We start from the raw sequence: 25,127 nt of genomic DNA on the forward strand, positions 1-25,127 counted from the left end.
GTCCCGAATGAGGAAGTAAGGGAACATATCCTATCACAAGGGCCGTGGTTCATTGCTAGCTACATGCTAATCGTTCAACCATGGATACCAGGATTCATACCATCCCAAGCCATAATTTCGAAAGCCCCAGTCTGGGTTTCACTACCAGAACTGCCAATTGAGTTCCACTCGCTGCCGATGTTCCAAAGAATTGCAAGTGAAATTGGGACCTTCATCAAAACAGACACAAAAGCTCTTGAGCAAAACAGAGTAAGGTTCGCAAGGATTCAAGTGTTGTTGGACCTAGCAAAACAGAGGAAATAAGTAATATGGCTAGGAGCCTTCAAGCAACCTATCTACTATGAGGAGATACCACACTTCTGCAACCAGTGTCAGGCAATTGGACACAGGCGTGAAAGATGCCCGCAATATCCGGTTGGTAAAGGGGAAACAGAGGACGGCGCGGAGGAGGTTGAGAAGGAAAGAAATGAAGGAGTAGGGCAAAACGTGGCACCATCACAGGGCACCACCGAGGAGGAAGAAAACACCAACCCTTGGATCCATGTTCCCAGCAAAGAGACAAAACAAAAAAGGGAAACAAAAAAGCTAAGTACAAAAGGCAAGAAAAGTGCAGAGCAAAAGGTGGGAGAAACCCAGGAAGGAAAAGGGGGGAAAAACAAAATAGCAAAAGTCAACCAAAGAAGTCAACTATAAGTGTGGGTAAATACCCAATCTCGGTCCACAAAGTCACTACAAGACTTTCAGCCCAACTTGCAAAAAAAGACCAGCAGAAAGCCCAATGGGGGAAGAAGAACCAACAAGCGGGTCCAATGAAGATTGGGCAAGGAAATCAGTCGACTCTCGAAGCCCAAAAGCCAGAAGATACATCCACCCCACCAACCACATTCAACCCCCCCTCCCAAACTGCATTAACTCCCACCAACCATTTTGAAAATCAACCGACCCCTAACCAATTACTTTACAGAAACCACAACCGCCATTCCAACCAATCACATCCCAGAAAGACCAAACGTTTACTTTCACTTCCATACAAAAACACCTTTCAGAAGGAAACCAAAAAATAAACCCCCCTCTTTCTCTCTCTCCCCACAATCTCTCTCCAAACCAAAAACCAGAAAACTCCAAAAACCCTAAAAATGTCGAGCGACATGGACACGGACATGTTCGACTTTGGAAACGAGTCGGAGGACAGCGATGCTTCAATTCCACTACCATGCATATGCCGGTACTTCAAACGGCGATCAACCCCCAACCCAAGGTTCACTCTTCCGTTCCAACCTCTCCCACTGGACTTTCCATTCCCAATCATCGAACCCACAGAAGATCTGCCTCCCAACCACTATGTCTGCAAAGAAGCTCCAATCCCAACCTACCCGGAGTTCAACTTCAACAACATGAGATTCACCCTTAGACTGGCGAACGAATGGATGGACGTCAGTGCGGAAGCGATAAGGGGCTTCATCTTGGCACCACACTGGGTGGACTTTCCATATCAAGACTTGGAAATGTCGCCAAAAAGAGGAGGTTCGCTGATGCCTGTGCACCTACCGGATCTCAAGACTGTGAAGGCTCTCTCTCCTGGCCTGGAGAAGTTCATCAGATGGTGGATGAGGACAAAGGAAGCGAAGGAGGAACACCTCATTTTCCCACCGGAGTTGGAGTTTCTCTCAGATCCAATACCGATCTTCCCGCAAGTCAGGAAAACTTGGCAGCTAACCAAAAGGGCTCCCCTCAAGGGAACATTCGGCGAAGCGACCAACGCCCTAATGGTAATCTCCACAAAAGAGAGTCTCCCACAGGTGGAAATCAAGGTGATCTCGGTAAAGGAGATAGAGGAAGGGGATTGCGAGATGGAGTTGGAGTTTGTAGCCAGGAAGGAAGTCCTATGGAGCAAGAGGAGTCAAGAATTCATGAACAAGATAGACCCCTCCACTCAGAAGAAATACAAAGAGTTCTCGAGGACTCACAAGATCCCTGACCCGATGATTATTGTCGCCTGGAATTGTAGAGGGATAGCTCGCAGAGGGTTCCAAGCTAACCTGCGCCACTTGTATGATGAACACTTGCCCCAAATCCTCATCCTGACTGAAACCAAAACTAGCCCAAAACACACTAAGCGCCTTATGAAGAAGACCCCTTTTGAGAACTATGTACTGGCTGAACCGTATGGGCTCTCTGACGGAATAATAGTTATGTGGAACCCCCATTTCATCAATTTCCATATGATTTGGAAGGATCTCCATGCTATTCATGGCGTTGTGGAGGTAAACACTTCTAACCCTTTTCAGTTTTTACTTTCAGCAATTTATGCTATTACAAAGTTTAAAAGTAGAGTAGAATCATGGCATGAATTAATAGATATGTCCAAACATGTTTCTGTGCCTTGGGTTGTAATGGGAGATTTTAATGAAATCACTTGCCAATCGGACAAACTTGGGGGAAATAGAATAAAACAGTACAGAGCTGATAGGTTTGTAGATGCAGTGAATGAATGTGGCTTGCTAGATGATGGTAGTGTAGGAAGTAGATTTACATGGTTCAACAACCAAAAAGACAATCCCATTTATCAAAAACTAGATAGGGCTTGGTTAAATAGGCATTGGCTAAACCTGTTTCCTAACACCACTGTTCATAACCTCCCAGAGGAACGTCAGACCATAATCCAATTAAACTCATGACTGATCACAAAGATGAAAGGGTTACCTATACCCACCCTTTGTTTAAACTGGAACCAGTATGGTATGCTGAACCAGGATTTATTGACATGGTTAATGAAAACCTGAATACTGATTGCTCTAGCCTTGTTCCTAAACTAAGTAATATTTCTAAAAAGATGTCTTCTTGGGCAAAGCAAAACATAGGGAATTTCCAAAAAAATGGGAGAACTCTGTCTGCTAGGTTAAAAGGGATCCAAAAGGCCCTTGAAACTAGACCAACCAGTAGGCATCTACTGGAATTAAATGAGGAACTCTCCAAGGAGTTGAGCCTAATTTATGAACAGCAAGAAGCCTTCTGGATGGCCAGGGCAAGGTCTAATTGGATTAAGAGTGGGGATGCTAACACTGGATTCTTTCATAAGTCAGTAATTATAAGGAGGAGAAGGAATAAGATATCTAAACTTAATTCTGATGTTGGTATGAGTGTTGAAGGACCTGACTTAGTTCCCCACATTGTCTCCTATTTTACTAAACTCTTCACCTCTGAAAGCACTATTTCCCCATGTGAGGACCACCACTACACAAATGAAATTAGCATAGACCACCCAACCTCCATTGAGGAAGTAAGAAGAGCAGTTTTCCAATTAGGAGCCCTGAAAGCACCAGGTAAAGATGGCCTCCATGCCTTCTTTTATCAACAACATTGGGGAAATCTTTGGCAAGACACCTATAACTTTGTAGATAGCATCCTCCAGAATAGGTTCTTCCCCAATTCAGTGAATGATACCACCATCTCCATTATCCCTAAGTCTGAGCATCCAGAAACAATCAAACAATTCAGACCCATCAGCCTTTGTAATGTCAACTACAAGATTGTTTCCAAAGTCTTAGTGAATAGAATCAGACCTCACCTTGGTGATCTAATCTCTCCCAATCAGAATAGTTTCCTCCCAGGGAGAGGTTGTGAGATAAACTACATAGATGCCTCTGAAATTCTACACTCCATGAAAACCAGGAAAGGCAAATTTGGGTGGTTTGTTTTTAAGATTGATCTAGAAAAGGCCTATGATAGATTGGAGTGGAATTTCATTAGGTTCTGTCTAGCAAGAAAAGGGTTCAGCAAAAACTCCTGTGACCTGATCATGAACTGTATAGCCTCCCCATCCACATCCATCATTGTTAATGGTCAACCATCCCCTAGCTTTAAAACATCCAGAGGTATTAGACAAGGAGACCCTTTATCCCCATACATCTTCATCCTTTGCATGGAATACCTTGCTGACCTCATCACAGAATCAGCAACAAAAGGGGACTGGAAACCCTTCTGCGTTAGGAGGAATGGCATTCCAATAACTCATCTCATGTTTGCTGATGACCTCATTCTTTTTGGGGACACATCTAACAAAACTCTTCAAAGCATAAGAAATGTACTTGGGAATTTTTGGGAGGTTTCTGGCCAAAAGATGAACAATGCAAAGAGTAAAATGTATTTCTCAAAGCATACACCTCAAGAACAAAAGGATCTGTTCTGTTCAGCCCTAGAAGTCCAGCCTAGCCCAGACCTAGGTACTTACCTTGGATTCCCTTTGACTGATAAGAGGCCAACAAAGAACCAAACTGAGTATGTCTGTAGAAATATCAAAAGTAAGTTGGCCTCATGGAAAGCAAAGTGCCTGAGCAAAGCTGGAAGACTAGTCCTCATTAAGGCCTCCCTCACTGCCATAGCCAATTACTCCATGCAAGTCCTTTATCTCCCCAAGAAAACCCTGAAAACAATTGACCAAATATGTGCAAAATTCTTGTGGGATTATGAACCTCAAACACAGAAAACTCACCTAGTAGCTTGGCTAAAATCCTGTGGGGATATGAAATTAGGGGAGCTAAGTATCAGATCAGCAATTATTATGAACCAAGTTTTAATGGCCAAACTCTGCTGGAAATTTGACACAACCACAAACCTGGCCAGTAAGCTTGTGAAGGATAAGTACATTGAGAATAGACCCTACCCCACTCCCTTCCACAAGGGTTCTCATATCTGGCAGAATGTAGGGAATGGGTGGGATCTATACCAAAAGTTTTCTGCTTGGTACATTGGGGATGGGGATAATATTAACCTTTGGCATGATAATTGGACAGGAAAAGGTCCCCTTAGATCTCTAGTGGCTGGCCCAATGAATACAGGTGAGGAACATAAAAAACTCAGTAGTATTATAAGTAATGGGAAGTGGAACATCAAGTATCTTTCCTTCATCCTCCCTGCTGACCTAGTCCTATGGATTCAAGCCATCCCTCTACCCCAGTTTGGAAGAGATGGCCCCTACTGCTCCCTTACCTTAGGCTTAAAGTTTGACTCAAAAACTGCATATAACACCATCTGGAGGAACCTCTTCCCTGAACTGTTACCAAATGACAAATGGAGTTATATCTGGAAAGCTAGATGCCCACCCAGGATACAATTCTTTCTCTGGCTCATCCTATGGAAAAGGCTCCCAACAGCTTTCCATTTAGCCAGCAGACACATCATCCCTAACCCTCACTACATCTTTTGCCCCACTGCCCAGGAAGACATGGCACATATTTTCTTACATTGCCCTAGAGCTCAGGAATTCTTGAGTGAAGTTGCTTTTAAACCAATGATTAACCATGTCAATGTTGATTTTGAATACTGGTTTCTTGAAAACTTAAAAAACAACAGTACTGATCCAAATCCTAACACACCCCTCCCCCAAACTCTGTTTGCTTTTTGTTTGTGGAGGATATGGATCAGGAGAAACATGTGGGCTTTTCAAAAGGAAAATAAAAACATCACCCCCTGGTGTCAGCAAACCATGTGGCTCTCAAATGAGTTTGAACAGTCCCAGAACACCCAAGTTAATCAACCCAAGCCAATGCATATAGAACCCAAACCCCAATCTCAGTTTTTTATAAAATGTGATGCCACCTTTTGCAGTACCACACTCTTTGCTTCCTATGCTATTGTATGCAGGGACCCAAACCACATGTTATAGCAGGTGTAGCTGGTACCTTCACAACAAACTCAGCAAAGACTGCAGAAGCACAAGAAATCCTTCTTGCAGTCTCCTGGAGTGTCAACAACAACTGGGAAAACACAACAATCTACTCAGATTGTAAAGCTGCAGTAGAAGAGTTAAATGATGACCAAGCACCAACTACAAACCTCACTAACTTGTATGGAAAATGCAGGGCATTGCAAAAAAGCCACGGGAGCCTATGTGTGAAGTTCCAAAGAAGAGAGCAACTCTTGGAGGTGGACTACGTGGCAAAGAAGGCCAAGGCCCGGTTGAGTCTGTTGGATCAAGGCGTTAAAATTTCCCCCCCACCCATTTTAGCTAATGATATCTCTAGTAACAATGAAACTTATTTTTTGGGAGCATGCTTGCTTCATAATTATGCCATAAGTGGCTGTATTTTTGCCTCCGAAAGGAGTGGGGCGTCATGAACAAACCGTTACAACCTTTTGATGTTTATATTTGAATGAAGTGACTCGTTTTTAACCAAAAAAAAAAACATATCCTAAATGTGGCACGAGCTTTACGTTTTCAAGCCAATCTTCCTATCACTTTTTGGGGTGAATGCGCTATAACGGCGACATACATTATTAATCGAACTCCTACACCTATGTTACAAAACAAATCTCCCTATGACATTTTATTTGGAAATTCACCAAATTACTCTCTTATGCGTGTCTTAGGGTGTTTATATTATGCAAATAATCGACCTAGGGTGAAGGACAAATTTGGTCCAAGATCACGAAAATGTGCTTTTGTGGGGTATCCGTTTGGTCAAAAAGGTTGGAGGTTATACGACATAGAGAATAAAGTGTATTTTCTATAGGGATGTATTATTTGTAGAAGATAAATTCCAGTGTAACTTATTTATTAACTATTGTGGTTAAGAGTATAATGTATTTGTTTTGAAAATTTTATATGAAAAAAAAAAAAAATTGCTATTTTGTTTTAATAGCTTACTACGTATATTATAGAAACAATAATATCAAAAAAACTGTGATTTTTTTTCATTCCTAACATATATGTTCTTCAAATCAGTAATAATATATATTTTTTTTATCCTTGTCGTAATACATGAAATCATATTTTTTTTCTTCATATATATTTCTATTATATTAAATAGAAGGAAAGAATAAGAAAAAAAAATCTTTAAATTAGATATTTTAAAAGATTCTTAAATTAAAAAAAAAATTAAAAAAAATTATCAAGGACCTCACTAGGACGTGACACGTGTCATTCTTGGTGTGTCTTTTAGCATATAGTAATATAGTAATAATAGATAGATAGATTAGGACAGTTTCCATCTAAAATCTAAACCACCATGTACGAAAAGAATTTAGGTACAAAGAAGAATATGGACTCAATAAGTAGATTTATGTTAATTTTTAATTTGTGCATACCATGTTTGTCAATCCTGCATACGCCACTGGCACTAAAAAACATATAATCTAAAACATCAATATGAAATTCTTCATCTAATTTACTATAGTATGAACCCCATGTATCCGCTTCTTTGATATGGCCGTGCTTCAACCATGATCGACTTTTGACGACTCAACATCTTTAATGTTTGATGTTAGCAAATTGAAATATGATATCCATCTTGACGTTTTTTATTTTCAACCAATTATTTCCTTTCCTTATACACATAGTTCTACGAAATAACTAAGAAAAAAAATTCCTCGAAGGAAAATAAAAACCCTGTCTTTCAAGAGAGAAAAGTTCCTCACACAAGGAGGAAGTGTTATTATAACCTAAAAACAAACAAATTAAAGGAATATATAAACCAACAAAATAACAAAGTTTGGAGCTTTTCAACAATAAAAACCGATAAAAGCCCCTTCATAAACAGCTATAAACCGCTATAAGAAGTTAGGGTTTGAGAGAGAAAAGGAGGAAGGAGGAGCGGAATAAATTCTAATTAAATTGTTTTAATAAGTCAAGAAAAGTGAAAATGGGTAATAAGTTGTTTTAATAAGTTAAAAAAAAAAAGTAAAAATGGGTTGAATAAAACTCACCTTTAATACAAACGGATAGAGTATATAAATAAATAAACAATATATAATTATAGTTACTATTAAGAGTAGGTGCATGTATCATCAATCATCAAATGAGATAATTATGTAATTACTCCAATAATTGATTAGATCTACACGTGAAACCACAAGGTATATGAGCAATGGAGATTATTTATTTATTTGCTCTGTACATATGATATGATAGCTCAATAATGCATTATGATTTACTTCGTATTTGTGAAGGAAGGATGGAGGAATATAATGTACGTAGTATGCTATAAATAGAGACAATATCATACGAATTTTCTTACCAAAATCTAAAATCTAAACCTTTCTCTTCATTGTAATTCTAATAAAAAACTGTCCAACATGTTCAATTACTTCAAGCTTGTTCTTCTCCTAGCTTTCATGCTTGCTTCTTCAGGTTTCTTCTTAATTAATGACTTCAAATTATTCTCATTAATTTGTTACGACCTAACGTAAAATATTGTCTATCCATCGGGTAAATAACCCATATCTAATTAGAAAAGTGGCAATGGAATCCAAATCAACTTTAATAATTATGTTTTTTAATTAATGGTCTATTAGTAGTAAGGTATGAGGTTATTTACCTATTGGATAGACGTAACATTTGTCCCAATTTTACATATAGGAATTGTTATTTTCTTAGATCGATTAATTTAAAACAGTAATACACGAAAACTAAATAAATGCTTATGATATACTAGTAATTAACTTGGTGGTGGCAATTAAAAATAATTAAGGCTATTGGCTTTATCTATGATGTATTTGTCTTTTATGGATGTTCTTTCTAGTGTTTTTTCAATTTTACAGGTTAAAAGGGCATGTAATATTTTGACGTATCTAGTGGCAAGATGGAAACTCAATTGGATTGTAATGTTTTCACACAAAAATTGGGTTGTAATGTTTTCACACAAAAATTGGGTTGTAAATTGTAATGAGTATGTTTGTCTTGATTTGTTCCCCCAAAGTTTAACAACCTTGACGGAACTTGATTTATCTTAATAATATAGCTTCGTCCTTTTACCTCAAAAAAATATACTTATATATGCCACCCTTACTACTGTAGGTAAGCAATTAATTCATTTTTAAAGTTCGAATTGATTTTGGATCGGAATGCATGATAAATTCACATGTCGACCAATATAATTTAATCAATGTATGTTTTAGCATAATATTTTCATTTTCCTTAATTTATTTGGTTTTAGTTATCAAAGGGGGTTATACTTGCTTAATTCCCCTCTTTGTTTTTTTTTAAGATGTAACACTTATATATTTTTACTACTTTCATAAAAGAAAATTTATTGTTGGTGATTCATAGTTCAGTAAAAACATAAAGACGTAAGTTTTTATCAGATTCGTCTCAACGTTACAATGTACATGGCAATGATTATTTTTTCTTTTCTTTCTCCTCGTTCATGAAAAAAATTGTAATTAAGAAATGTACGTGATTTATTTGCAGGTCCTACGAATGCAAAGATGATCCAGTTAGCAGGAAGTAGCAGCACAGAGAAAGAGGCGGCAACACTAACACAGGAGCTAATAGAGGCACAACTGAAATCAGTGGCGGCTTCATATGAAAAAGCTAAAATGGCTGAGTTTGAGTTTCTCCAAAAGATGGTGGAGTTAAGACAACCGAGGACGACATCTAATGATGGCGTTCGTGGTGGCGCTCTAAAATGTGATGCAGCAGGAGCTTCATGTAGCCCTGCTTTCCAAGCCAAGAATGTTTGTTGCTCAGGGCTCTGCGTTCCTATTGTTCTCAGCTTCTACGGCGTTTGCGCTTAATTAATTCAGCTGGATTTATCATATCATCACATCATATATAGTCCTTGTTCTTCTGTGTCATCGAGACTATAAACAGGACTAGTACGTGTTGCAGAACTATGCATGTGTATCTGTGTGTTTAATCAATTACGTATGTGTTGTACCGTTCTTGTAAGCTATATGAATAAATGCATGTGATGTATGCAACTCTATTCACTTATATGAATGGATTATCCTTGGACTGATACACATCATAAAAAAGTAATAACATATATTAATCTGTAAGCGAGCTGCAGCATTCAAGCAGTCTAGTTCTTCTTAAGCTGCAAAAATCAGGAAAAGAATTAAGGTTATGTTGCAGAACTTAATTTAATCTAATTGGAACGTACACTCAACTCAAACGAAAGGTATGGAAGAACACCTGAAGATAGGATTACGAGGCCTAAATACATGGATATACATAGAAACATAAATGATATTATTCCCCTGCAATACGCAAATACATAGTTAAACTAATTAAACTCCATACAGATTGTTATATATATATGTTAATCGAGAAATGGACTAAAAAGAAACAAGTATAATTAATTACCAAACGATACCCCATCCCACACCATTGCAGAAGCAAGGACATTCTTCTGCAAACTTCTCTGCATCACTAGTGTGTTCCCTTCGGGAGATTAAATCACCGTATATATCTGTAGTTTATAAACCCATCACATCAGATCAGATGCTTCACGTCAGCTTTACGTGAAATTGGAAAGGATCAAACCAGTTCATCTGCAATAGCATTAGGATTAAAGGAATAATTTGTCGCCTGTACCTACCAAATACTGAGAACAGACTGTTCATTATACCTGCCAACACGAGACAAAAGTATGAAACGGAATATTGACAGGACTATTAAATCCAGTAAAGAATGGAATAACAATGAACTGAAAATGAATCAAGTTACCAATGAACATAATCATATAACGGAGAATGTGGATTTTTGTTGTTTCTTGCAGTACCCAGATTACAGCAAGAGAAATAATGAACCCTGCAATTCAGTACCTTAGCTTATTAGGCATCTACATTCGAAACAGTATATTGTCATAAAACTAGGAAGCTCGAATATTTGGAACGTACCAATACATAATATACGTAGTGTCCACTGCAGAAGAAGATGTAATCAGTAACCATGCATATTAGCGATAGTTAACACCTTATATATAAACTGAACTATTCTTCAGTAGTAATCAACATATTCGGGACTGAATTTTCCTTTTCCTAACATGTGACAGTGAGCTTCGGACAAGAAATAAGCTTCAGTAGGAAGTCTAGCTAGCATAGATTTTTTCACAACTTCTACATAAAGTTGTAATGAATTAACTCACATTTCGTTCACTTTCATGATTCCATCAGACACTGCAGCACAATGAGTTTAGAGACAGCAACTGAAACAAGAATCTAAATAACATATCTGGAAACTAGCTTAATAGTAATCAAGTTGGGAGACGCTTACATTTTTGGCAACGAAAAGAACGATAAATAGAGCAAGGGCTAAACATCCTGCAGCTATTCTCGCAGTCAAAAGATTTGTTGATGCAAGTATTAAAGCCATTCCCCAGAATGATGAGCCGAGGTCTAAATTAAAACAACAGGAAAAATACTTCAAACAGAACATCATTTAAGAATAATAAAACTGCCCAAATAATAAAACAAATGTCTGAAGCAATACACAACCCAATATGGAAGAAATATGACGAGTTTATTTGGTTAATGAAGCAGTTTTCAGGAGATAATAGTGTAATTACATCCAGCAGGCAAGATAAACCAATAAACGCCACCACGTGTAGTCGTCATCCCACCTTCATTTGCATGTACTTGCATCTCCTCCACCTGTTCAAGAAACCAATTAAAATTTAACCAAAACTTAAGTTACTGCAGAAAAACTTAAGTTGTCTGATCTTGCAGGGAGAAAAGAACTGGACAAACTTTAACCAATTAGAGTGATGTGCTTTACACTTACATGGCCACAAGTAAGTTTGCAAGCAATTGCATGGCTTGCTTCATGAAGAAAAACAGTGACAAGCTTAAAAGGCATCAGCAGTATCGTTCTCCATAGCTGAAAAATCAACATAACAAGAGGCACACACACACTATAAACCCCACTGTAATGCCTTGACAGAACTAAACTTTTTCACATAACGTAACTGAAATTAATACTTGTGCAGACTGTAGTAATTAAACTAATTCTTCATGGAAAACCCTTGAGCTTTATTTAAATTTCAACTAAACTCAAAACCTCGATTTTAATAATCAAGACAGTAAACCACAAACTGTTCTACCTTGCAGAAAATTTCTTCTTTTGCTTACTTATTCCAGTTTGATCCTAATTGTGTTGCAAAACCGGTAAATAAACCGTTCATCAAGTTTCTTGTGCATTGTTATGTTTATAGATTTTATTGTTATCTTATATGTTGTGATCATAAGGCTACTAAAGAAAACCAATAACATTAGAATGCAAGTAGTAAATTAATTTAATCTAATCTAAACGACCGACACCCACGTAAAGATTCAATCTTTGACCCTCCAACACTTAAAAATTGATTACTGCTTGTTATGACCACTAGATTCAACCACCCATCTAAAAATATTACATTGATGACACTATAGCGTACTGAATACACTAGCACTAAATTTTGTTTGACTACATTCACAAAATAGCTCAATCTAACTCAACCTTAAATAAATTGAAATTAAAGACATATTATTTCATAGCTGATATATTAATACCCATCAATCAATCCAGAAATATCAATAACTAATGTCACATGTTCAGTCAAAAAATAACTCAATGGATGAATTAAGAAATGAGATTCTCGATTAAAATTCAAGCTTGAAAGATGAATAATTGGGGTTAGTAACTTACAGCAAGAATGACAACAGCACAGACAGCAGTGGTAGTCAAGAAAATAAGTTGTTGATGGTTGCAACATTTCTTCAACTCCCAATTTGTCATCTCCTAAATTAAGCTGTCTCTGGCTCTTTGCTTTTCCAATATGAACTAATCTTTGATTGATGGAGCCTCGAGATGGAGAAGAAAGTGCGGGGCGTTATGAATTTATGATTATGGAACTTCGAGAAGCTCACTGACTATGTGACGACATTAGTTTATTAATTTATTGTTATTTGCAGACTTATTGAGTTATTGGGATTTCTTTAGACAAATGTTTCCGGTTTTGCGCAACATTTCTCTTTCTCTTTACAATCTTTTAGCGGGAGAAGAGGAAAAATTGTAATGAGCACAAGTGCGCAATTAGACACGGTAAAATTGATCCGAGCTTAATTGTCCCGATCGATTTATATGATCCGATGTTTGTTTTTTTTTTTCCGGAAATGATGATTTCAGTTCAATCTGAAACCCAATATAATTCGAGCGGATATCGAAATAATCTGAACTGATTCTCATATAAAACGAAATATTTCGCAACCGCTCTTTTCTCTTCACCTTATCAAAAAATCATTACAAAAAATAATTTATGTTCAGCAAAATAAGTTAAGTGTAATAATTAATTTATATTGCCTTTGTGGCTCATTCGCACCTGAAAAAGCCATTTTTTTTTTTCCATATGCGGTGGCGAAATAATTAACAATTTTCTTCATACGCCACTTGGTTTACACAATTTAAGTTCAGCAAGTAATCAGTATATATCAAATCTCATAAGTAAAACATAAATTATAATCAGTAAATATCAATAAGTAATCAGTAGATAAGCTGAACAAGAAACGGGACTTGCCCCTCTATTTCAACAAAAAGAAAAAAATAATAATAAGTTGTGATCAGTAAAAGTCAATTTTAATCAGGTGAACGAAACGGGACTTTATTGAAAAAAATGATGAGAACAAATTTTATATCCTGTAATTTAAAAATGTAGCAACTCACTATACATAGAATAATATGCAAGTAATCCAAATAAGCTTCACAAGCCTATAACTATAACCTCCAAAACTATTCTACAAGAGTAAAAAATATAAACAATGATAGTCCATTACATAAATTATCTACCTTGATCAATAGAAGAAAGAGAGATGGAATTTCTGGAAAGCTCTTGAACAAGAATGCCCCCTGTTAAAGTCTTGGTGACACCAGAGGAGGAACTACTAGTATTAGTTTTAGTAGAAGCAGAAGAGTTTGGCCCACTCCATCTGCGGCCATGAATGCCGGGTTTACCTGGCCGAGGCAAAGTGAATGATTCACTACATAGAAGTAGATGAACAGAACTCATGGTTGGTCTATCAGCAACTGTTGCCTGGCAGCACAGCAGCCCAAGCTGAATGCACATTGCCGCCTCATCCGGGTTGCACTTAGCTAGGCTACCATCAACTATCTCCAGCGCCTTCCCTTCCTGGAAGAGCTTCCATGTCTGAACATAAAATTCATGCACAATAGATTTAACATCTATTCAGAAAATACACTGCAAGGTTATGCAACTCTTTCAAGATATATCATAACTGAAATAAGAACTCACATAGCTCAAGAGGTCTGCCTTCTCTGGACCAAGTTTGTCAACAAAGTTCTTTCTTCCACTTACAATCTCCAACACTAGCACCCCAAAACTGAAAACATCTGACTTCACTGACAAATATCCATGCATTGCATACTCGGGTGCCATATAGCCACTGCAATCACAAATTAACACTTTCTTGATCAGCATTTATGCAACTAAAAGAATGAGTCGACTGCAGAACAAAAGCATGGAAAACAGGAACTGTAGAAATTAAGGAATAGTAGTTTAAAGTGAAGAGAGGTTGCTTGTAAATTGTAATTACTCACTAAGTACCAGAAATCTTGAGTGTTTCCAAGTGGGTGCCATCACCAGGAAATAATCTGGCCAAACCAAAATCGGATATCTTAGGATTTAACTGATCATCAAGCAATATATTGCTGGCCTTAATATCTCTATGAATAATCCTTTCTGGAGCCTCTTCATGGAGGTACACAAGTCCTCTAGCAATCCCAGTAATGATTCGGTACCTTGTAGCCCAATTAAGGACTGTTGACTTCTCTTCATCTGGGAAAAAACGTACTACATTAGCTACAAATCTAGTTCAATTGCTTCTGACATCACAGATGAGACTTGTAGCAGAAATTTCAAGTAGGAAAGACATCTTACTGAAGAGAAAATAATCAAGGCTCTTATTTGGAAGATACTCGTAAATGAGCATTTTCTCATCTCCCTCTATACAGCAGCCAAACAATCTCACCAAGTTTTTATGCTGAATTTTCAACAGCAGCTTCACTTCATTGGTGAATTCCGTAACACCTTGTCTAGAGTATACTGACAGTTTTTTAACTGCTACTTCTTGTCCACTTGGCATCAAACCCTGAAGTTTATAGCCGGATGAGTTTAAAATTTCTGCTTCTGAATGAAGAGAACTCTCTTTTTCAGACTCGAGAATAAGATATTGGTTCAGAATAATATTAGCAGAAATAATTTCAATGCACAGAATTCAATCATTGTGTTTGATGCTTAAGAAGGACTATAGAAAACTTTTTAAGGTACGTCTTCTTGCCTTGATATAATGGAGTGCTCTGAATAAGAGTCTTATAATCTGAAGTAGACTGACATATGGCATTGTTTGGAAGAGGCCTGAAATCAAAAAATTGCATTGTGGATTATCGATAGACTAAAAGTTTAGCCATATCAATCTGAAGTAATGAAGATCAGGCTGGAAAACTAGTGGCGTGCTTGTGCTGGTCGAGAGATAATTAAGTTCTAATCCATGGACATCAAAAGGCCGAAGTTATTCATCCAATGTTCAGTTGATGTCTTTTGTCTTCAATATCTTTGAAATGCTCCCAAAATAATTGCTCTTAATTTATCAAAAAGAAAACAAAAACTTGCTACAGAAGATATCACTGTTGTTTTTTATTACTTCACTCGCCAAATTTATGTTATTTTGCAAAAAGTAAGGTAATTATATTATAACTTGAGATGATTATTAAGTAATGTGTATTTCCTTCAAAATATTTTCTCTCCTATATATACCAGCCCAGAAACTCCCCAAAAATGATCCAAAATGTACTTCCTAGGGAAACAGAATTCTTATGACAAACAGGCTTACTGAACAATGTCCCATCAGAATTCGAAGTACAAGCCTTAAGGGCACCACAAAGGCCCATGTCTTTAACACTGAAGCCTAAGTAATACCCTTATTCAGCAACATCAAACGAAATGAATCCCAAAAGTCGGAAATGGTTGAGAACAGAAGCCGGAAATGGTTGAGAACAGAAGCCGGAAATGTTGAGAACAAAAGTCTCAAGTGCCAGAGCCAAAGGAAACATTTAGGACAGAGTTCAAGCCAAGCATCAGGCCAGGAGATTATTGCAGCAAGCAAGCAGTTCTTTCCGAGAAGAAATTTAAGGCAATTTATGAGGGGAATATCACCCTCTATATCCTAAGGTGTTTAGTAGGAGTCCACTTTTATCGGCATCAACAAACACAGACTTATTATCCTAAGGTGTTTTTTGTTTGACATGAAAAATCATAGTAACTTCCTAGGAAATGGAAGTTTGTGTGTTGTTTGGTTTCCAAAATCATGGGAAGTCACTCTTCCTTACTTACCCGAATGAAGTTGTTTACCTGGTCCCCCTAGGTAAGTGGAACTTTCCAAGGAAAGTATTTTTCATGTTCAACCAAACAACATTTTCTACTTCCTATTTTCCTAAGGGAATGTTTATACATGGAAAAAACTTATACACATGAAATTTTACTTCCTACGATCAACTAAACAACACTCTAGTTTCTTTTAGCTTCCAAGAGCTAGCATAATCTCAGTGCTTAGACTTAGGTTTTAGACTTCAAACTAGTAATTGTAATGAGGTGCTTTCTTAAATTATACTTGTCCAGCTTGTATTAATGAATCTGTGAAATTGCTCTATTTATCAGTTGTTCATTGTTGTTTCAATTTCCTCTTACGGGCCGTTTGGTAGCCGGTATTAAATGGTGGGAATGGGAATAAATTTAAGTGTTATTCGACAAGAAAAGAACATGATGATGTCCATGGTAATGAAATTTTGTCTCAAACTTGGAGTTTTTCTTCATAAATTTGCATTCCCATCTAATACCACTTCTCAAATGGTAATGGATGGTAATGGAAATTTATAAAGAAAAAGAGATTATTTTGAGTGAACTAGCATTACCATGGAAATGCAAGTTAATTTTCTTTACAAATTTACATACAAATTCATTCCCATGGACACCATTTATGACCGGCTACCAAACGGGTCGTTATTGCTTTTGGTGACGGACCCTAATGGTGGTCACCTCCAAGGGCATACCCTTAACGGCTGTAAGGCACCTTTTTTATCTTATCGCGATAAGGTGTCATTGTTTGTTTACATTTTTGTATAAACAGTCCTTCTTCCCCATTCGAAAAAGCCCTGATTTGCATATATGGTTAATTTGTTACTGGCTCAGTCCCTAAAATATGGTCCTATTTGACTTTATACGGTCTCCAAGACACGACCTAAAACTTAACGTAAATATTTCTAATTCTACACGGTAAAAGTTTGTATAAAAAATTAATATTTCAAATATGTACTTCCTCCGATTCTTTATTGTTGCAACATACCCTTCTACACGATATTTAAGAAAGTGGTACTTGACCACAACCACTTTAGTCACGTTACTTACTTCATCTTAGATGTAAAATTGTAACTTTGGTAAAAAAATGTTTTAATTTTAGGTGTGTTGCAACTACTGTGACATTTCTATTTTAGGGAAGTGTTGCAACTATATAGAAATGGAGGAAATATATTGAAACGAATCTTATTCTTACACGCATCACAAATTCTTATTTACAAGGGTTGTACAATAAATATTGTACACCAAAGTAAAAGTTAACTCAAAATGCTTAAAAGTTAAGCTTATATATGTAAAAGTTATCTTATTTTTAGTAAATTTTATTTTCATTTTAATAAAACTAATTTCTTCAAAATCACTAATAATGTATAAAATTAATCATTTAACTCTTTAAAATATTTATCTATCAACTTTCTTTTTACCAATATAAAAGTTAATCAAAACTAAGTTAAAGTTACAGAAAAATGAGTAAAAGTTATCTTGGTGCACAATAAATTTATTGTACACCTTGTGCGCGCAAGACCTTTTGTACACGCATATGAGAATTCATGGTCAAAGACTTTAAAGTTTGACCCAAAAATTTATAATGAGACAATCTTTTAAGGACAAAGGGAGTACCTATTACGAAATATTAGAGGCTTCAATCTTGTAAACTCTTTTTTCTTACCATATTTTTACCATTGTGAATCTTTGATTTTGATAGAGATAGATGGGATGATTTATTGACCCAATCCGTAAAAAACTACATTTAAATTCACGTGTAAGTCATTTAACATTGCATTTGTACTTTAAAACGAAAATAACGGCTTATATTTTCGACCAAATTGCACTATTATTAATCCAACAATAGCAATATACGAAGTACTCCATCCGTCCCTTAATACTCGCACCGTTTTGACTGGACACGCTTGCCAAATGACGATGCACAATTTTGACCACCAATATCTTTAAATACGTATTATAAAAATTTATAAAAATATTAATATTTTAAAAATATATATTAAGATGAAGCAAACAACATGTTTATATTAACATTTGTTTTCATATAATAGAAATAAAATAAGTTCGAAGTAATTTATGTAAATAGTGAAAAAAGTCAAAGCAATGCGAGTATTACAGATACACTTATCATTTTTAATAACTTATCAACTCCACTATCTAATTAAATAATCTATCTACACCTTATCAGATCCCACACCCCCTAAAATAACAGGGTCCCCACTTTTTTACTTATTAAAATATATATCCAACCCCACTTGTTTTATTACTTTATTTCATTCAATTCTTCTTCTTAATTCCCGTGTCCGGCCATGTGTAAATAAATACGGAGGGAATACTTTGAAATAAAGATGGATGAAAATACCTGGTAAACCGGGCCGAAGCCGCCAAGACCTAACAAGTTCATGTCGGAGAAGAAATTGGTAGCAAGTTGAAGTATACGGAGCTCGAAAAACAGTTCAGAAGTTTGATCAACGTCAGCGGCAGCAGATTTATGGCAGAATCTCAACTTCTTAAGACAATCAGAAAATCTTGAAAGTAGTACTCCCATCTTCAATTGATCAACAATTGAGCTGCTTTCTGATCTGAATTATATTTTGGAGTTTCAGTTGTGTTTCCTCGAACATGAACATGGTTAAGTGAGGAACTGGGGAATTAATAATGAGACCAGCAACTCAGCAACTAGGTTGGTGTTGAACACTTAAACCGCGCGTTGATTGATTCTATTTGTCTTGGTCAGGATAACAAATTTTTTATTTTCAATTAGGAAACTTCCAAATTACTCCCTTTGAATTTTAAATACGTTTGGTGATCAATGATGTTGACTCCTTTTCAAGTCTTTCCCGACTTTACTTTAAAACAAATTAAAAAAAATACTTCCTCCGTTTCAAAAAAAAAATTGCAATACTATTCTTTTGTCAACTTTGATCATAAGTTTTTACTAATTTATTAAAAGCAAATGTTTTAAGTAAAACATCGGTGGATTGGTGTTGTTAGTTTAGATGAACAACACAAGGGGCGGGGTGAATCAGTGTTTGTAGGCGTTGGATTTACTTTTTCGCTGAATTAAAAACATGAAGAGATTGCATGAGAGATTTTAGAGTGGAAACCTCTCTACCCTAATAGAGAGGAAAAACTACGGCGACTTAAACCCTTTTACTAGTTAGACAAAACACAATTTCCTAAACAAAGTTCCTTAGGAACAATCCCTAACTGTTCCTTCTCACTGATCTCGGTACTGACGTGGGTTATAATGTAGATTCAACTTAAGCACGAAACACCACTAAGTTAGACAATTTTCCTAGACTTATGAATGCAGTATATATAGTGATGCATGATACCTACTTTTATTTTATGTTTATCTTTTATTTAGGACTTTTAGACCTAATAAAACTCTATCATGATAAATTCTTATTCTGAGACTCTAACAAACATAGGATAGAATAACTATTATTGTAATCCCCCATATATTTATAAAGTTTATTAATATAGTTTTACGTATAATTAATTATACTTAAATTATATTGGTGAATTTTAGTTTTAATGTATATTTATTTATTCAAATGCCTTCTAAATATTTTAAGAATTTATGAAATCTAAAATAATCTTAGAATTTTACGTTGAAAAGAATTCGAATTACGAAAACACGTTCGATTGAATTTGGATAAACAATCCTAACTATTTTTGGATTCAAACAACCTCAATCCTAATGCTAGCCCAATTGGATGAAGCCCAAATAATAAGACCCAAAACTCTACTCCCTTCTATTTCAATTCACATAAAAAGCATAAACAAGAAAAAAAATCAAAACCCTCATTCCCTCCTATTCCTTCACGTGAACCAGGAAAACCCTCACACCTGCTTCTCCTTGCTGTCGTTGCTCACGCCGTCGAACCGCCGCGGCACGCGCCACCGACTCCCTCTATACGCCAGCCGTCGCGTGCACAGCCGCGACCACCAGGCCAACCACCACCTGCAACGTCGCCGCTGCCCTGCTCAACCGACACCCTCTTCGATCTCTCTCCTCCTTCACGTAGAAACCATCTCCTTCCCTGCTTGTTTCTTGCGCAAGCCAGCCGGCCGCCGCCACCGTCAACCATCTATCGCATTGTCGTTGCCATGCCGCCGCGCCGCAGCACCACCTCCGGCCAACCAGCCTTCCTTCCTTCTCTCTTTTGGCGGAGAATTCTCTTTAGGCGATATTTGAAAGTGTTAAAGTGGCCTATTAGTTGTTTATACAAGGTACGTACATACCTGTGTGCTTAAAATGTGTGTTATTTGTTGAATCCATGTTGAAATTTGTTGATGAACTTGGTTATGTTGGAATTACATGTTTAATATTCACTACAAAAATAAAGATCAACCAGGATTATTTGAGCAAAGAGGGCGAATGTATAGTCGCCTTTAAATAAACAAATAGGGCGACTTGTTTCAGTTTGCCCTTTTTGGTAATAATACAGGGACGCGTTTTAAAAATCGCCCTGGTTGATCAAATAAATATACGAAAATAATAAAACATAAAAAGAAGAGCCTTGAAAACATAAACCCCTAAATCCCCAAATGCGTTTTACAAGAGCCAGTGTTTTTCGTTTTCCCTAAAATCCCAAATTCGTTTTCCCTAAAAAATAAATCAATAGATCTCAGATATTTCGTTGCTCCTGATTCTCTCCCTAATTTCTTCGTAGATTATCCAAATTTAGTCGAAAATGATTGAGTTTCTCAACTTGTTTATGCTTAGTTCGTAACCTCTAGGGTTTTGTTAGAAAAAAGCCCGACTTCTGCTGAGATTTGTTTGAGAGAAGAACAATTTTTGCTGAGATTTGTTTGAGAGGAGACCGATTTCTGCTTACTGGTATCATCTACTTTCTCCGATTTCAATTTCAGTTTTCTGCAATTTTTGAGATGTATGGCATTTTCTGCAATTTCAATTTCAAATTCAATTATCCAGTAAACACTAATTCAACCGAAAATTGGTCGGATTACTCAACTCTTTCGCTGGTCAGTTTGTAAGCTTAAAGATTTATTCGAAAATTGCTCGATAAATTAGGTCAAATTTCGACTTATAGCTATATTCTATTTTGTTTGATTACTTTTTTCATAAATTTTATGTTTTTTGCTGGCAGAATTTCGTTTTTGTTGGCAGACATCTTATACATCTTATACTTTTTTCATAAACGTCTATGGAAGGTTTTATTGAATATTATGTATTTTTAATGGTTTGTTTCAACAAATTGTGGTTTCTGCTGCTTTTTTTCTTCTTCTGGTTGTTGTCTTCGCAATTTGCAATTGGCGATAGATTATTGAACTTGATTTTATGGTTTTGTGTTTGCAGGTGATTTCAGGTTTGATAATGCATAATTGCAACTCTAAGTAATAGTTTCTCTCTTTTTTACTAAAGTTTTATTAATCGGATTTTTTTTGTGAATATAGGCTTTTAATTGTGCCTTATTGTCTGAATACAAGAGCGTATAGATTGTGCTTATCTGAATTTTGAATTTTTAAAGTGTTGGATCTATAATTGAATGTGAGTTAATATCTTATTACATTTTTGTTGTAATTTCTATCTGGATTGAGTTTTTTGGTGTATTTCTATATGATTTTGATGTTACATTGCGTTCATTGGTGACTAATCCGAAGCATATAACTTGTATTCTATCAATACTAAGGATAGTTAGGAACTCTTTGGCTATCAATTCACTTGTTAACTCTTAATTTTGGGTCTAGTGGGGGGAATGTTTGACAATTAACTTGGAATTTTAATTCATTTTTGGTGGTTATGTATAATATTTCGATTTATGTTGGATAGACTTAAGCTGATAGACTTGTGTAAGTGTGTAACCGAAAGTATCAGACATATTGTGGTTTAGTCAATTGGGGTTATAGTTTAGTTATTTCTCTGATTCCTAGTCTTTTTCTCTGTAATGTTTTCTGGTTCTTAATTTCATACATGTTTTCTCAATTTCTTAGAATCTGAACAATTAGAGTAGACATTTTTATAATGAAATCTGAATTAGAGAAGGATTTTAAAAGTATCATTAAGCTTTATCCCTATTCTTTTGTCATCCTCATTGTTCTTGTAGAATATGAGCCTTGCGGAACTCTATTTTTATTAGATTTCTTTTTATGATGTGGTTACATTACTGACTTCCTGTTCTCCGTCTCCTATGGAAATCTGGTCTAGATTTTTCAGTTTGGTACATAGTCTTTCTTTAGTTGATTTTTTCCCATGATGGAAGGTTTATTGCTGGTTTACAGGAGCCGCTTGGAGGAGCACATTCTGATCCTATTTGGACATCTCAGCACATAAAGACCGCCATTTTACAAGCTATGGAGGTTAGCATCTTCCAATAGTCGTGTCTTTTATGTATCTATTGTCCCATATTAAACACTTCTAGCTCAGTACCAAGTGCATGATCAACAAAAAACTCTTAGAAGTACAATGGTTCAATGCTTATATTATTTGATGACAAATAAATGAGGAATATAAGTTCCAAATATGAGAAGGTATTTTTATCATGAAACATTTCCTCAATTTTTCATCTTAGGAACTGGGTAAGATGAGTACAAGATGAGTACAGAGGAATTGCTTCAACATCGTATGCTCAAGTTCCGTCATATTGGCGGATTTCAAGAAAGCATCCCCTTTTATCAAGAATTTGCAAAGTCCTAAATATATATGATGATATTTTTCCTGATGTTAGAGTTTTTTGTATTGACTGACACTTGTTTGTTAAGTTTCAGACTATAACCTCTACAACAGTATCAGTACCAAATTCGGGTTTTACTGATGTAAGTTTGCTTCTATACTTTGTCATGAACCAAGTACGACCAACTTAATATGAAAATAAAATTATGGGATGTAGAATTGATGTTTCTGATTTTAGTCTTTCTGAATCTATTCCTGAGGGTGAGGAATATGTGCTACCTGATAAACTAATAGGCTGCTTCTCTTTTCTTGCACCAGAATATCGCCTAGAATACCATTAACTAAATTGACTAAGCTCATCTTCCAATGGTGGATATTGCGACTGAACTTCAAAACTTATATAGGTCCTTGGAAACCACCTCCTAGCACTGGCAGAGCAGAAATAGTAAAATGGGTGGGTTTGGCCAGGCTGGTATGATTCAGTTGAGGTTATGACAAGAAAATGAGCTTAGTCAATTTAGTTAACGGTAGTTTTCTCGGCTGAGTCAATTTATTGGAGGTTGTAATACTTTCTCCTGGAAGGTATTACGAAGTTGTACATTATTTCTTAGTACCATCAGTTCTTCATTTCTTCAATGGGATGGTTGCATTGGCTAATTATTCTTGCTCGGTAGATAATTAGCACTAACCTATTAGCTCAAATGGGAGAGCATTGTGCTAATGCGCAAAGATATGGGTTCGAATTCCATGTAGGTTAATTTATTTTATATATTGGCTAATATTTAAAAGAGAAATAAAAATTAAAAAAGCAAATTAGAACAAAGAGGGCGCAAAAAATAAATCGTCTTCCTTGATTCAATCAAGAGGGCGACAGAGATTGCCTTTCTTGATTCCAATTAAGCAGGGCGAAAAACAGAAGCGGCCTTCCTTGAAATAATCAAAGAGGGCGAAAAAAAAGTTGCCCTATCTGATTTTATCAAGGAGGGCGAAATATATTGCCCTCTTTGATTGAAATCAAAGAGGGCGAAAAATATTGCTTGCCCTACTAAGCTAGTGCAACGAGCCTAACAGGGCGATGAGAGGACGATTTATAAATCGCCCTAATAGCCTAAAAGGGCGAGATTTACATCAAGGAGGACGATATTTTTCGCCCTCTTTGATCTGATATGTGGTAGTGATTGTTGGATGGACGTGTTGAACATATATATTTCGTTATGAGAATTATAACATGTTAGTAGAAGATTGATGCGAACATGTTGGTTGGGAACATTAGATTATTATATATATTGATTCAGATCGATTGTTCGGTGTTCCCTTTTATCTTTTCACTACTTTATTAGGGCCGAGGACCTTGTTTAGTAAGTTGAAACCTTATAACCATATAGAGGGGTTGATCAGTATTAAAGGAAATGTTGGATTAATTGGAATAAAGTCTTGATTGACATCTATGTGATCACTTACTTAATTCCAAGATAAAAACAGTGGAGAATACTTGTTGATTGTATGACTTATGTGATTGTTGAGTCATAACAGAGTTTAATTTGTAAATCATGTAAAGTGAAACTGAGTAGCAATAGCTTTAGACTGTGCACGTCTAAAGTGACGGACAATCAGGAGTTGGGGTCATGGATGGCCTATGGCTTTCTCAGGGCCGGATTGATCATCGGTTCAATTTTAGTCAAAAGTTCCTCGATATCGCAGGTCAATGGGGTTACGGAGTCGCGCCCGTACCTCGTCTTCATTAGTGAAGGCTTCTAGTAGACAACTCAGTCCATTGACTATTTCAATTAAAATAATGTTAATGATACAAAGGTCTAGTTCAGTCAAGTATAGTCTTCAAGTCAATATATTTTGGTTATCTTTGTTTATGTTTTATTAGTATCGTGTTAGGATTGTTATTGTTTTAGTATGTAGTACTCAGCTTTGCTGATTACGTGCTTTGTTTGTGTGTGTTGATCATGGCTATGCCTTATTGATCCTGTGATGACCCATTTTTGGTGAGCAGTTTCTAAGGATCAATAAGCGTTGCCATCTACAGGTTTGAAGATGATGCATCATTGGGATCGGGATTAGAGAGCTTGTATTTATTTTGTTTTTCTAAGTAACTTGGGTTTGTTAATTTGGACTTTGAACTTGTCGTATTATTTATATTTCCTAAATTTCGTTGATTGATTTTTGAGATTAAACCTGTAATCGATTATTTATAAACCTAAAGTTAGTTTTATGTTTTCCGCTGCAAAATTTTGAATAAGCCGTTACGTTTTCACACGGGCAATAATGCCTTGATAATTCTCTACGTTTTATGTTAAAAAGTAATTTTAGAAAAGAGAGAATTGTCGGGGTGTTACAATTATGCAGTT

The 25,127-nt window shown here is 36.1% G+C and overlaps 4 protein-coding genes and 1 long non-coding RNA gene across 7 annotated transcripts; 3 read left to right on the forward strand and 2 right to left on the reverse strand.

Moving 5' to 3' along the window:
• Positions 1-2,674: 2,674 nt before the first annotated feature.
• Positions 2,675-6,117, forward strand: LOC130461345 (uncharacterized). The gene is made up of 2 exons (XM_056829414.1): positions 2,675-5,527; positions 5,644-6,117. The coding sequence occupies exons 1-2, from the start codon at positions 2,675-2,677 to the stop codon at positions 6,115-6,117; spliced, it is 3,327 nt and encodes a 1,108-aa protein (XP_056685392.1).
• Positions 6,118-7,969: 1,852 nt separating this feature from the next.
• LOC110779114 (uncharacterized) lies at positions 7,970-9,741 on the forward strand. Its single transcript, XM_021983645.2, has 2 exons — positions 7,970-8,128; positions 9,188-9,741. Exons 1-2 carry the CDS (start codon positions 8,074-8,076, stop codon positions 9,511-9,513), a joined length of 381 nt encoding a protein of 126 aa, XP_021839337.1. The 5' UTR covers positions 7,970-8,073; the 3' UTR covers positions 9,514-9,741.
• On the reverse strand, positions 9,678-12,910 carry LOC110804504 (uncharacterized). Of its 2 annotated transcripts, none has more exons than XM_056829285.1 (10): positions 12,407-12,910; positions 11,504-11,599; positions 11,289-11,373; positions 10,997-11,118; positions 10,621-10,645; positions 10,448-10,531; positions 10,320-10,349; positions 10,085-10,190; positions 9,914-9,978; positions 9,678-9,815 (listed from the first exon to the last, which is right to left on the reverse strand). In XM_056829285.1, exons 1-10 carry the CDS (start codon positions 12,494-12,496, stop codon positions 9,811-9,813), a joined length of 708 nt encoding a protein of 235 aa, XP_056685263.1. In that variant the 5' UTR covers positions 12,497-12,910; the 3' UTR covers positions 9,678-9,810. The 2 variants fall into 2 exon arrangements, with proteins under 2 accessions (XP_056685263.1, XP_056685264.1); XM_056829286.1 differs by lacking the exon at positions 12,407-12,910 and adding an exon at positions 11,823-11,984.
• A 421-nt stretch (positions 12,911-13,331) lies between these two features.
• LOC110804508 (cysteine-rich receptor-like protein kinase 43) lies at positions 13,332-18,896 on the reverse strand. 2 transcript variants are annotated; one of them, XM_022010102.2, is made up of 5 exons: positions 18,487-18,896; positions 14,652-14,862; positions 14,312-14,549; positions 14,007-14,157; positions 13,332-13,901 (listed from the first exon to the last, which is right to left on the reverse strand). In XM_022010102.2, the coding sequence occupies exons 1-5, from the start codon at positions 18,670-18,672 to the stop codon at positions 13,536-13,538; spliced, it is 1,152 nt and encodes a 383-aa protein (XP_021865794.1). In that variant the 5' UTR covers positions 18,673-18,896; the 3' UTR covers positions 13,332-13,535. The 2 variants fall into 2 exon arrangements, with proteins under 2 accessions (XP_021865794.1, XP_056685104.1); XM_056829126.1 differs by having other exon boundaries at positions 14,652-14,900; positions 18,487-18,604.
• Positions 18,897-20,613: 1,717 nt separating this feature from the next.
• On the forward strand, positions 20,614-25,008 carry LOC110804506 (uncharacterized). The gene is made up of 5 exons (XR_002537745.2): positions 20,614-20,973; positions 21,454-21,491; positions 22,377-22,454; positions 22,667-22,910; positions 24,773-25,008. It is a non-coding gene; the product is annotated as an uncharacterized lncRNA (long non-coding RNA).
• The last annotated feature ends 119 nt before the right edge of the window (positions 25,009-25,127 follow it).

The sequence above is a fragment of the Spinacia oleracea genome, chromosome 5, assembly GCF_020520425.1.
Source record: "Spinacia oleracea cultivar Varoflay chromosome 5, BTI_SOV_V1, whole genome shotgun sequence".
In the NCBI taxonomy this organism is placed as follows: Eukaryota; Viridiplantae; Streptophyta; class Magnoliopsida; order Caryophyllales; family Amaranthaceae; genus Spinacia; species Spinacia oleracea.

Excerpts from the sequence above, each read along its gene's own strand:
- LOC110804508 (XM_022010102.2), bottom strand. The coding sequence starts at position 18,672 with ATGGGAGTACTACTTTCAAGATTTTCTGATTGTCTTAAGAAGTTGAGA. Across the intron at positions 14,863-18,486 it reads GCTTCGGCCCGGTTTACCAG|GGTTTGATGCCAAGTGGACA; the intron begins GTATTTTCATCC and ends TATAAACTTCAG. Across the intron at positions 14,550-14,651 it reads CCTTGATTATTTTCTCTTCA|ATGAAGAGAAGTCAACAGTC; the intron begins GTAAGATGTCTT and ends GTTTTTTCCCAG.
- LOC130461345 (XM_056829414.1), top strand. The coding sequence starts at position 2,675 with ATGACTGATCACAAAGATGAAAGGGTTACCTATACCCACCCTTTGTTT. Across the intron at positions 5,528-5,643 it reads AACAGTCCCAGAACACCCAA|GGACCCAAACCACATGTTAT; the intron begins GTTAATCAACCC and ends TATTGTATGCAG.
- LOC110779114 (XM_021983645.2), top strand. The coding sequence starts at position 8,074 with ATGTTCAATTACTTCAAGCTTGTTCTTCTCCTAGCTTTCATGCTTGCT. Across the intron at positions 8,129-9,187 it reads TTTCATGCTTGCTTCTTCAG|GTCCTACGAATGCAAAGATG; the intron begins GTTTCTTCTTAA and ends ATTTATTTGCAG.
- LOC110804504 (XM_056829285.1), bottom strand. The coding sequence starts at position 12,496 with ATGACAAATTGGGAGTTGAAGAAATGTTGCAACCATCAACAACTTATT. Across the intron at positions 11,374-11,503 it reads GCAAACTTACTTGTGGCCAT|GTGGAGGAGATGCAAGTACA; the intron begins GTAAGTGTAAAG and ends TTTCTTGAACAG. Across the intron at positions 11,119-11,288 it reads GTTTATCTTGCCTGCTGGAT|ACCTCGGCTCATCATTCTGG; the intron begins GTAATTACACTA and ends GTTTTAATTTAG.